At 47.6% G+C, this 12,110-nt stretch overlaps 1 protein-coding gene across 4 annotated transcripts in view; it reads left to right on the plus strand.

Annotated features, from left to right (window-relative positions):
• The first annotated feature begins 833 nt into the window (after window positions 1–833).
• Window positions 834–12,110, plus strand: part of PAPPA (pappalysin 1) — a 180,975-nt gene continuing 169,698 nt past the window's right edge. For 2 of the 4 annotated variants that reach the window (XM_021551415.4, XM_085594030.1), the window contains exon 1: window positions 834–1,797. In XM_021551415.4, the coding sequence (XP_021407090.3) occupies window positions 1,401–1,797 (397 nt within the window). In that variant the 5' untranslated portion in view covers window positions 834–1,400. Of the gene's footprint in view, window positions 1,798–1,904; window positions 2,012–2,037; window positions 2,171–12,110 lie in introns of those variants that run through there. The other 2 variants (XM_085594031.1, XM_085594032.1) reach the window with 2 other exon arrangements.

Genomic DNA, 12,110 nt, shown 5'->3' on the forward strand with positions numbered 1-12,110 from the left:
TAATTGATTTTTTAAAATCATTATTTCCAAAAAATAACCCAGGAGTCTTTGGAACACTCAAAAGCCAAATCCTACTCTGTTGCTACAGCTTCTGGAAGGCAAATGCTCTTCAAAAAGCTTCTCTCCTTTTAGCTCCTGATGATTCGATGGGGACCTTTGATGCAACATTTGGATTAGCTGCACACAACTGCACTGAGGGGGACCACAAAAGGGGGAGCCTGGCTGATTGCATAACTTTGAGAAAATAATAATAGGAAAAGAAGGAATTAGAGAAGGAGAGAGAGAGAGAGTGGAAAAGAGAGAAAGAAAGAAAGCAATTAAAAAAAATCTGAGACTCAAGTTTCAAGACTCTTTATGTGCTGCAGAGGAACATAAGGTTTACCAGCAAAGTGCAACGGGGAGTCTGAGAGGAGAAATAGCTTTCTGTTTTGCCAAGAAAAAAAAAAAAAAATAGGAATGTGTGTTTTGGACTGGACTGAGAAAGAAAGCTGGGGAGACTGCAAAAAGGGGGGTGCCAGATTTTTGTCACATTGATCCATTCATCTTGATTGTCTTCTTTAAAAAATAAATAAGGGTGGGGGGAGTGATAGGGGGAAAGAGAGGAAGAGAGGAAAAGAAGGGAGGAAAAGGAAAACAGCAAAAGTGTTTGAACCTCTGGAGCTATCTGCTCCTTCAAGCTGATTGATTAGTCATGATCCCTGCAGTTTTAATGGGAATCATTCAATTGGGAAGGTGGAGCACCCTAGAGTAGATTAGCATATTCTTGTTTACTCATCTTCTGAGGGGCTTTTTCTCTTTTCTTTCATTTTGTGGAGAAGAAGGGAGGGGGGGAGGTTGGGGGAAAGGAGGGGGTTGTGGCTTATGTTATAAAGGAGGCCAAAAAAATAAATAGATTAGAGCATCTTTTGGGGGGAGGGAAATCAGTGGGTCTGAGTCTTGGAGAAAGCTGGGGGGTTGTTTTGGTTTTTTGTTTTGTTTTGAGTGTGTGTGAGTGTGTGTGTGTGTGTGTGTGTTGTTTTTTTTTTTTTTTTTTAAGAAGGAAAAAAAAAAATAAAGGGAAGAAAATTCAGCAGAGAAAAGAAGAGAGAGAGGAGTTCCAGCTGTGGAGGAATAGAGGAGAAGAAGACAGATAGAGAAGGAAGAACAGAGAAATACATTTCAAGCAAGAAGGAGTTTTGATTTATTTGAATTTTTTTATTTGTTTTAAGGAGAAAAAAAATCTATAAGCAGGAAAAAGAAAGAAAGAAAAAGAAAAAAAGAAAAGAAAAAGCAACTGAGAAGGGTTATAAAAAGAGCAAATACCAAGAAGGGTGAACAAGAGAAGAAAGTCAAGGCAAGGAGGAGCCCAAAGCTGGCAGATCGGGAGGATTTGCAGGGGAGAAGGGGGGGGAAGATTGGAAATGCAGCTCTGGAGTTTGCTGCTGCCTCTTGCGCTTCTCTGTACAGCCCTAGCCAGTGGACCCGAATGTGGGATGGACGAGCGCTCCCGCAGGGCACGAAGGGACACCAGGCACAGCCGCCAGCTCCTCCACACTGCCCCGGGCACCTGTGCCACCAGGTTAGCCCGAGGAAGGCGCTCCACTGCTGGGCTGGAGCCTGGGCATGTCCCCCGCAGGAGGCAACAGCGGGAGGTAAAGGACGAAGAGGAGTCCCTTACCCCGAGCAGGGCGCTCTATTTCAGTGGCCAAGGTGATCAGCTGCGGCTGAAGGCAGACGTTGAGCTGCCCCGAGATGCCTTCACTTTGCAAGTGTGGCTGAAAGCCGAAGGCGGACAGAGATCTCCGGCTGTCATTGCAGGTAGGTCCGGCCGTGCCTGTGGCTGCAGCGGCATCCCCGCTCCGTGCCGGGAGGCGGCTGGAGGCGTGCGTGTGTCCGGGAGCGGGCTGTGCACACCCAGCCCCGCGGGAGTGCCCCGCGGCGCACCGGGGATGGATGGCAGCGCCTCCGCCGGGCTCGCCTTCGCCCCGCCGCGCAGTCCGGGAGATCCCCGAGCTCTGCCGACCGCCTGGAAGTACGGGCTCGCGGGAAAAGTTATGTAAACTTTTGCATCGGGGAAATGGCAGTGCCCTGGGGTGGTTTTCTCTGTCTTTCTGGGTGCGCGGATTGAGGTGCAGGTAGAAGAGGCGGCTCTTGCGGTGGGGTTTTTGTCTGATTGTCAGGTTGGAGAACTGTAAGTAGAGCGTTTGAAAGCGGCTTGTTTGTATGTATGGAAAGAAATGTATGTGACTGGTGTGTGGCTGCAAAGAAACGCATATCTAAGGTCCCCCTACGATTTCCTTGGTTTTATTGGCTTTTTAGTGTACTCCACTGTTCGCTCTTTAGATGCAGTGTTAGCATGTGGTTTCCAAAAAGCTATAAAGGAACTTTTTGGCTATTGTGAAACCTCAAATGAATCAAATGAGTTTATAAAGTTCCCAACCCCTCGACACTCGGCTACGGCTGGGACTCGCACTGCAGCTAGAGGATGTGTGGAGTATTTTTGTCTCCCCTTAGAAATGGCAAGTGTAACATCAATGATTCTAAGGTCAAACAGCCCTATAAAATCATTTAGTACTCAAAGCAGCTACCAGTCTAAGCTGTCTGAGCTGGACAATAACGAGGAGTATTGCACTTTTCTTATTTAAATTTTACGAGCCCATCCTGAATTTGGGTCCCTCTCCCCGCGTTCGCTCCCTCTCCCCCTCCCTCCCTCCACCTCCCGCCCTTTCCCCGCTTTAGTGATAAAGTGCAGCGAAGTTGTCGTGAAATCGGATACTTTTCAGAGGGTTACAAACCCTTATAAATGTCGCCACATCCATCTTTGCTCTGAAGGAAGTCATAGAAAATGGAAATGCCCTTAAAAAAAAAAAGGAAACAAGTCAGAAACAGAAACGGCTATTGGGGGGCGGGGGGAAGACATGTTTTACAGTTCTTCTGGCAAGGAGATTCCCTGAAAGTACAAGGTTTCCATGTCCTAGGATGCCTTAAAGAGACAGGGAGGATTTCCCCTTTCCCTTTAAGTGGAGGCACTTCCTCGCAGGCGGCAGCGCTCGCCAGCCCCGCTCGCTGTCCCCTGCCACCCTCCTCCTGCCACATCCCCGGCTCCGCTGCCCCATCCCTGACCGGCGCGGCCGCTGTCTCGCAAGAAAGTTGCTTTGTCCTAAAGAAAACAAACAAACAAACAAAAAACTGAGATGAACTCAGCCGTGCTTTCCCTTAACTTTCGGTAATCGCAGCTGCTCCGCTCGCTTGTGAGGAGGGAGCCGCCGTTCGTGCGGGGTTGCCGGGGTGGGCAGGAGGTGCCGGGCATGGGCTGGTCCCGTGTGCCTCCAGAGGAGTGATTTCATAGGTGAACCACATTATTCCTTGATTTATTCCCCCTGGCTTTCTCACACTCCGTTCTTCTGGTTCCCAACCCTAACTTAAAACCCCAGGGCTCAAAGTGCTTCCCTTTCAAGTTAGGAAAGGCAGAATTGGGGTTTACACAGATCTCATCGGTACCCAAACAGGGTCAGTGTATTTTTTAGTGTGTTTAATCCAACACCTAGGACCCCATGTCTGTCTTTGGTGCAAGTATCTCTAATTCTCACAACAGGGAACCTAGACAAATACACACAAAGATCATTTGTAGTAAAATACTTTAATTGGATGGGGGAGGTTAGGTTGTTGCCTGTATAAAACACTTGACCCATTTTATGCATGGAAATAACATTCCACTGTGAAAAATGAAGAGAAATGCCCCAGTTTTGCACCGTAGAGCTTCAGCTCAGCTCGGGAGGACTTTGTGATTTTTATTTTATTTTTAAGCTCCCCCTGCCCCCCTCGCACGCACTCTTGAAGAGAAGCCAGGTTTGGCTCTGTGTGTAAACACCTGGAAGAGGTCCAAGAGGAACTCACTTGGAGTATCCTCTGCACACCACAGCCTCCCAGACCTGCAGCAAGCTTAGGGAGAGATTACGCTTCCCTCAATGAGGAAATCAAGGGTTCTGGCTGCCAAAACTCTTGGCTTTCACATTTTCACTGTTTTAGGATGTGACAGACGGAGGAGCTCCATTCTGCTGTAGAATTTGCATCTGTAGGACCCCACTGAAATCAAGAGCCCATCTGGGTGTTTGGAAGGGTAGGGACTGGGGCACATTTGCTGGCAGTGCCAGAAGTGAATTTCTCCCTAAGTTTCGTCCCAGTTGCAAAGTGGGAAGCGGTGTGGCTGTACAGATCTGAGGGGAGGGGTGGAATTGACTGGAATACACCTCTTTTTAGAGTTGCTCTTGTGTCTTCCCCTACTTTCTGCCCCCCACTTTCTGCCCGTGATGAGTGCTCCCCTTTCACCACTCCCTGCTGGCATATAAGAAATTAATGCAAGTGGTATATGTGTGCCTATAGGCGAAACCTGTTGTGTCTGTTAAAAATCTCATGTAGGACCCAAGTTGTTATCAGCTTCTGTGCCTGAGCCCTGACATAACGGAGTTCTTCTGCTAATCCAGGCTACAGGAGTTTCTGTCTGGAGCCAACTCTCCTTACGTCACCCTCTGCTGCAGTATTCAATTTGTTTTCATAAATGGCTAATTTTACAGCGCTGTTAAGTGGGTTCGTCATTGTGCCGGGCCATGCCCTGTCTCTGATGAGAGGCAGTCCTGGTGCCAGGCTCTGCCAATTTTCACGCTGCTTGGCAGCGCTGTTATTGCCGCCCTGTGTGACTCCACTGCGATCTGCTCTGGCATTTGTCAGAGGGAAAGCTGTTGGGAAACTGGAAGTCTGACCCGCTGATCTGCGTTACGCAAAAGCTCAGGAGCCCTGTCGGGGCTGGGCTGCGCTCCTCGGAGCGGCTCCCGCGGTGCGGCTCCCGGAGCAGCTCCCGGCTGCTGCGCACTCGCCCTCCCTCCTTCCCTCCCTCCCTCCCTCCATCCCTCCCTCCCTCCATCCCTCCCGGGCCGCAGAGTTTCGGACAAACCCTGCTGGGATGTGCGCACATCCCTTAGCTCGGCGCATCCCTCTTGTAAACACGCACATGTGCACGTGGAGCCACCCGGGGCTTGGAGCACCTTCCCCCGCGCAGGCTGGGGATGCTGGTGCACAAAGGGTTAAGGTGGGGCTGTGCTGGGCTCAGCAATGCACACACACCATGCCAATGAGGGGCTTCAAAGCGCTGCTGACCTTGCTGCTGCCGTAATCAAAGATGTTTCAGCTCCACTGTGAAAACTCAACCCCATCCTGAGAAACGGGATCCTCCCCAGTCCCTGTCAGGGTGTTTTCTGGGGTGTGGGGTGGCTCGTGTTTTCACGGGAGAGAGATGTTGACTCTTTACTGGCTGGGAGCTGAGACGAGCGGGATGAATGATCGGCAGCGGGAGCCGGAGTAAGAAGGCGTGCCTGCTCTGAAGAGTGAAAGTTTTTTTGTTTTGTTTTGATTTTTTTTTTTCCCCCCACTTCTCGGTTTCATTCCCCTCTGTCTCTATTCCTGCCAACAGGGAGCATGATCCCAGCTTAATAAAGCTTCGTAAGTAAGGGAGTGCCTATGTTTTCCCAACTTCAGTCCTTGATGAACATAAAACTGCAGCAGAATCCAAAGGGAAAGAAAAGCCAAAACCGGCATGGTGGAGCTCACTTAAAGCCACATGTAAGGGACTGAGAAACATCCATGTCAGGGTCCAATAATTAGGTAACTATAAAGACACTGCATAGGTCTACTCCCTCTACAGAGTTAAAGAATACATGTTTATTCTGGGGAGTTGTTTCCTTCTGAAGTTTTGGACTCTGATATTTGTTTAATACACTTCAGGTAGAATTGGTGAGCTGGGTCCTATCTCCAAAGCTGATCCTCATGCTGGGTGTGCTGGGAACTTGAGGATGTTTTCAGTAGACAGTTTACTCAGAGTTTCACTGGCATTAAAACAATAGGCAGGTAGATCACGTGGCATTTTCTACAGCCTGTTGTCTTTCAACTGTATAAACTTTCTGGTTGTGTTCTGTGATGAAGAGCTACAAAGAAGGAGAAGTCAAATATAAAACTTGTAATTCTGTTGTTTAATTGGTGCTGGCACGTGCAAGGTCTCAGGGTGCTGGCCATGGTGGGCACAGTGGAGTGACAGGAGCTGGAACACCTGCACAGATATTCCTGCAAGGTGACAAATCTCTAAAACAGCATTGCTGAGGGTGGGGGAAGCTGTGTGGGTTTGGCTTCCCTGTGCATGGGTTCAAATGATTATCCACTTCATGACTATGGGTCTGGATGGGGCTTGACTCATAGGTCACTGAACAAAATACCCTCACAGCTTGTCATTTACTAAATATTTGCATTTGAACAGCATATTTCCTTAGCCTGTGGAAGCTGGGACAAAAATCAGAAACTGATTTCCAATTTAATCTGGTCTCATTCTTTTAACCAGCTACAGTCTAGAGTTAGAATAGCACAATTAGAAGAAAGCTGATTTTTTTTCCCCTTAAAGCACTTACATGTAGGCTGCTCTAATTAATTAAATGGTAATAAAACAGTGAAGGCAATTTGACTCTGTGTGTGAAGGGTGGCAAATTTAGATTCCTAAATGATGTATGGCTCTCTCCTGTAGGCACGGGGCTGTGTCCCAGGCTGAGTTTGCCTCTCCAAGCTTCATTTCAGCCTGATTTATTTCGAGGCAGCCTGTTTCACTTAGAACAAGTCGCGTGAGGCAGAAAGCAAGCGGCGAGGATGGTGTTTGGAGAGAGAGCAGGAGCAGGGCTGTCCTCAGGGACTGCAGGAGATGTCTGGAGGAGCGCAGAGCAGAGCTGTGCAGGGCGGGCTCGGTGCTGAGGGCGAGGGGAAGCCCTTGGAGAGCCTTGGCACGCGAAGCCATGGCCAAACCAGCCCTGGGAATCAGGCTGGAGCTGCTCTCCAGGCCCCCATCCCACCCCACGGGCTGCCAGGAGGGGCTTGTAGGTGGCCAAGGGGTGCTGAGGCTGTGGCTGCACTGAGCACTGGTGTCCCCCATCAGCCCCAGCCATGCATGGCATGAGGAGGGATGAGCTTAAATCCCAAATCCCAGAGGGTTTTGCTGATGCCGGCTCCCTGGGAACCCTAACCCAGACCCTGCACACAGGTAGGTGCCACTTTCCAGTGCCAACCAGGGCTCTGCTTGCACAGCTGACCCAGGTGTTTGCTGAGGCTGCTCCATGGTCTTTGAGTCCACTCCCTTTTGCCAAGGCTGGGAGAGACCCTTGGCTGAGCACACTGACCTGCAAAGATCCAAGTGCCAGTGGACACCTCGCTGGTCACTAGGGCCTGACTCAGCTTATGGGCAGCCAGCTGAGGGGAGCAGGGAGTTTTGGTGCAGAAATGCCTTCCTTGGAGCCTGGGTCTGGCTCTGCCAGGACATGGGTCTGTCACAAAGAGATGAAGCCACAATGCATCCAGGAGCACCCTTAACTCAAAAGTGTTTCGTGCCCTGGAAGCCCAGAAAGCCAGTTGTGTCCTGGGGTGTCCCAGGAGCAGCCTGGGCAGCAGGGCAGGGGAATGCTGCCCCTGTGCCCTGTGCTCAGGTGAGACCCCACCTGCAGAGCTGCCCCAGCACAGGGAGGAGCTGGAGCTGCTGCAGAGACCCAGAGGAGATGGAAAAGCTCTGGGATTGTTTAGCCTGGAGGAGAAAAGCTTTGGGGTGGCCTCACTGTGGCTTTTCAGTGCCTGGAGAGGCACCAGAGAGCTGGACAGGGACTTCTGACAAAGACCTGGAATGCCAGGACAAGAGGGAATGGGTTCACACTGAAAGAGAATAGGTTTGGATCAGATATTGGGAGGGAATTCTCCCCTGGGAGGGTGGGCAGGCCCTGGCACAGGTGCCCAGAGCAGCTGTGGCTGCCCCTGGATCCTTGGCAGTGCCCAAGGCCAGGTTGGACATGGCTGGGAGCAGCCTGGGACACTGGGAGATGTCCCTGCCCATGAAAGAGGGTGGAATGGGATAACTTTCAAAGGTCCCTTCCAACCTGAAACATTTTATGAAAAATATTCGAGGATCAACAGGGTTTAGGTGCTCTCAAGGCCACAGGATTAACCAAGTGCTTTCACATTGGGTTTTCATGCTGGCCTGAGCCAGGAAAAAAAAAAAATATAGCCAAAGTATAGTGTCTTTTTTCAAAAAGCCATATTGAAAAAACAAAAATAAACCCCCCCATGACCGGGGTCAACTGAAATGCTGCCTTATAATACTTTTACTTCTTATTTTATCTGTTGCTTTTTCAGCTCCTCTTTTCTTTTCCCCAGTAGAAATTGCAGGAGCAGAATCAGAGGAGGGACCACCTGGGTTGCCAAATTCAGTCCCCTGTAGTGTCAGGGATATAACAGCAGATAATTAGTCCAAACATTCACAGAAAATCCACTTTGTAGGTTCTGATATAGCACAGGCCACAGAAGACTTCCCAGTGCTCTACTATAAACCAAACTCTTTAGCTAAGACTGGGAGTCACCATTTTAATGTAAGACAGGAAAAGAGAAGGACAGATCGACAACATCTTAAGTACCTAAAATCCAAAACATTGGTTTAGAAAACTATTAAGTATGAGAAAGAAAAACATTGTCTGGTAAAAGGTATCAGCTTTGTTATTTTCAGAGAGTTAAAATGAATCAGGTGTTTTGACAGTTATGAAACTTCTATTGAAATTTTAAGTTGGAATATTTGCCAGAACTGATCCTTTCCCACAGATAGTCTGTTTTGATTAATTTCCCCTTTTCCTGAGAAAAATATTTTATCAAACATTTCCCACCCTTCTCTGGTCTTAGCCTGTGTGGCAGTTTCTACATCCCTACAGTTGCAGTAGGAATGAATGCTTGATTGTGTTTTTACTTCTTTGCATCTTACATTCCAGATGATTTAGAAAATGCATCAGAAAATACTTGTTTGATCAAAATCATCCTATGTTTTTTCTCTCAAGTGTATCAGCAAGTCTAATATAATCTGTTTCTTCATTTGCCCTCCTCTCTCAATGCTACCAATTTTTCCATCTAGCACTGTTTGCATGGGCAACGTATGTTAATATTCCAATTTCATAAATGCAAAATATACTGGACTCTTCTGTTGCCTAGGTTCTGGGCATTTGCTTCATGCATTGTTCTGGGCACAGTTGCTGTGCTGTGCATTTTGTTTCTTTGTTTTCCCAAAAAAGAGGCTTCTGAAGATGAAGATGTAGCTTTTCCCTGACCTCATCCTTCAATTGCTCTGTGCCCATTTCCCCGCCTAGGGGTTGCTGACATCTGGATATGATTCTTGATTTTATTTCACCTTTCTGTGGAAAAGGAATACTTGATTGTTGTGCTATTTTCTCTGTCTCTCCACATTTCTCTTCATTTTCTCTGCTGTGAGCATGCATGCACACACACACCATTTCCAAAGCCCCTTTGATTTTCTTCCCAGATCAATAGAGCATTTAAACTCCAATGATCAAGGAGGAGCAGCTTGTTTATTTCCCCACATATCCTGACACAAGTGGCACATCTTGTAAACTGCTTTGATTTGATGTTAGTGCCTATTATAAAGTTTACTCTCCCCAAAGCCATCCATGAAGTTCAAGTACTCTTACTCTGAGCAGGAGCAGAGCAGAATACAAAAAGGCAAGGTAAAAAGAGAACAGGAGAGAAATATCTTACCACAGAAATTTGCTTTCTGCTAGCCTCGTTGACAGTGATCAGAACAATTTGAGGACTCTATAAGGATGAGGATTTGAGGACTCCATGAGCATCCATAAGTTTGGCAGCACCAAGTGAGGGTGCATTGTGCATCACAGTTAAAAGGGAACAAATATGAATACAGGTCAATTAGCCCTTGGCAGAACAGGGCTGTATTCATGGTTGTTCAGGAAGCATGAACTTGATCCTAAACCTGGTCAAGATCATGAAAAATCCCATTGAGCTTGGCTGAATCTGGCAAAGGCTGTGATTTCAGAGAGTTTTCTACATCCTTTCTCTACAGCCTGGACCTGTCTGTGGTCCTTGCTTCAGTATCCTTTATTTTGCAGATTTTTTTGCTTTAGACATTAGAGAAGAAAAACAGTGAAGCCCTAACATCAGAGGAAGGCGACATGTGTATTTGGTTTTGCTGTACTCCAAATCTCAAATTGGCCTCTTTATCTTTCAACCTTCCTTCTTTTTTTTTCCCCCTCTCCTTTTTCCTTTTTATTTTCTTCACGTTAAAATCTCCCCTATTCCAAACCCACTCTCCCATTTTCCGTTCTGCGGGCTGATGTAATTGTGTGACTTTCCCGTCCAATCCCTCCACCCTCTCTTATCACCATCCTAGCCTCACTTTTTCCCCTGCTGTCTGGTGTCCTTGATTCCCCTGCGTTCCCTCCTTCCCTCCCTGCACAGTCGCTGCTTTCCTGCTCCTCTCCCATCGCCTGTGCTGCAGGAGGGTGCTGTCCCCTCCGAGGGTGGCCACAGGTTGGTGGCTTTGGCCAGCTGGCGTTGGAAGCGCTGTGGGAACACAGGGTAAGCAGGCAGTGTGCTTGTGTGTGCAGCCAGGCTGACGGGCTCGCCTGTTTTCTGGGAATTATTGATATTGTTCTGTTTAATATCCATCCTCGCCGTGCACAAACAAGGAGCGAGCGCTCGCTCTCGCAGAGAGGGAGTGAGGGGGAAGCGAAACTGAGAAGCATCTGGAGTTGGCCTGGTGAAGCAGCAGCTGAGAGATATGATACCCGCTCATGAAAGCAAAAGAATTGCTGTGTTAGAGAAACAAACCACTCTGTTCTGTGCTGGGCACCTCCTGGGGCCTGGTGGGCTCTCGAGTTTTCCTTTTGGGTGATATTTAAAGGTTTTTTATCTCTTCTCCTTCCTCCCCTCTCTTGTGTTTTTCCTCCTTTTCTTTATATCTAATTTATTGTCTCTCTGTTTGTTTTAAATCACTTTCCCATATGGATTTCTCTCTTCTGACCCATCTTCCCCTCCCTCATCTGATTCCCAGGAGTCATCTGTCGTCATGGAATTGGGAGAAGAGCAGCCCTGTTCCCGACACCGAGCATCAGCTGCAGGCTCCTTTCCTCCTTCATTCTCTTCCTTGTCTGTTCTCTGCTGTTAGTGTTGGAAACATATTCACAAAGATCATCCACTGGATTGAGGAAACAGATTTTATCACCATTATTTTGTTTGTTTTATTTAAGTCAGGGAATGAAATGGAGAGGAAAGTCTTTGCTGTTACCAGTGTTACTTAGTTTTGAATGGAGTTTTTTCCTCCTGTACTAATGTATCCTAGTGCTGTTGTTTATCTTTGCAGCAAGATTATCGTTTTATAGTCTTGAACTTGCCACAAAACTTCTTGCTGCTGATGGTGATAAATCTCAGGTGTGAAAGAACACATCCCTTAAAATCAGGGAAATTGAGGAATGGACTTGTCCTGGATGTGGCAGTGTGCTGGTGACAAAGTCAGTGACCAAACCCACCAGCAGCCCTTTTGTTATGTTTTATTATGATTTTTTAGGGATGTTGATGGTTATTTCTCAGCTGAGATTGTTCTCCATGTGGAGTCACGTGCCCTAATTCCTGCAGGATATTTCCTTGTAGCTGTTGATGGTTCTTCAGTGGATGAGGACAGTGGTGGTGGTGGAGTTTGTCACCTGGCAGGTGACAACTTGCTGGTGACAACACAGGGGCTAGGGGAAGAAGGCACTTAGAATTTGTGACATGAGCTCTTTGGACATGGCAGAAAATCAGAGAGTCCGGAATTAATATCTCTGAGCCAGACACACTGGTGATGGTTGAATCCGCACAAATTATTGTATTTCTCAGATGGAACAGTGTGTTCAGCCCCCAGTGGGAGAGAAAAACAAATATCAGCAAAGCCCCTTAGTTCAGAGTACTCCAATTTAAATTGGAATACTTTGATATTTTTTTATCCGTCTCCACATTGATTATTGTATTGACTTGCTGAAATGGCTTGTAAAACTTAGAAGTTGTAACTGCTTATCTTCTTAGGAAATGCTGAAAATCTGCCTCTGTATATGTCATGTTAGTAAATTAAGGACAAAAGCAGCTCCATAATGCTTACCCCATAGTTAAATCAGACCAGGTTAGAGGTTGCAGAAGGGGGGCCAGGGGATTTCTGGGGAGGGATCACCACCCAGTGCACACCCTCGTGGCTGAACATCCAGTGTTTCTGTCAGGAGCATCACCAGGGA

The sequence above is a fragment of the Lonchura striata genome, chromosome 17 (assembly GCF_050655825.1).
Source record: "Lonchura striata isolate lonStrDom1 chromosome 17, ASM5065582v1, whole genome shotgun sequence".
Classification (NCBI taxonomy): domain Eukaryota; kingdom Metazoa; phylum Chordata; class Aves; order Passeriformes; family Estrildidae; genus Lonchura; species Lonchura striata.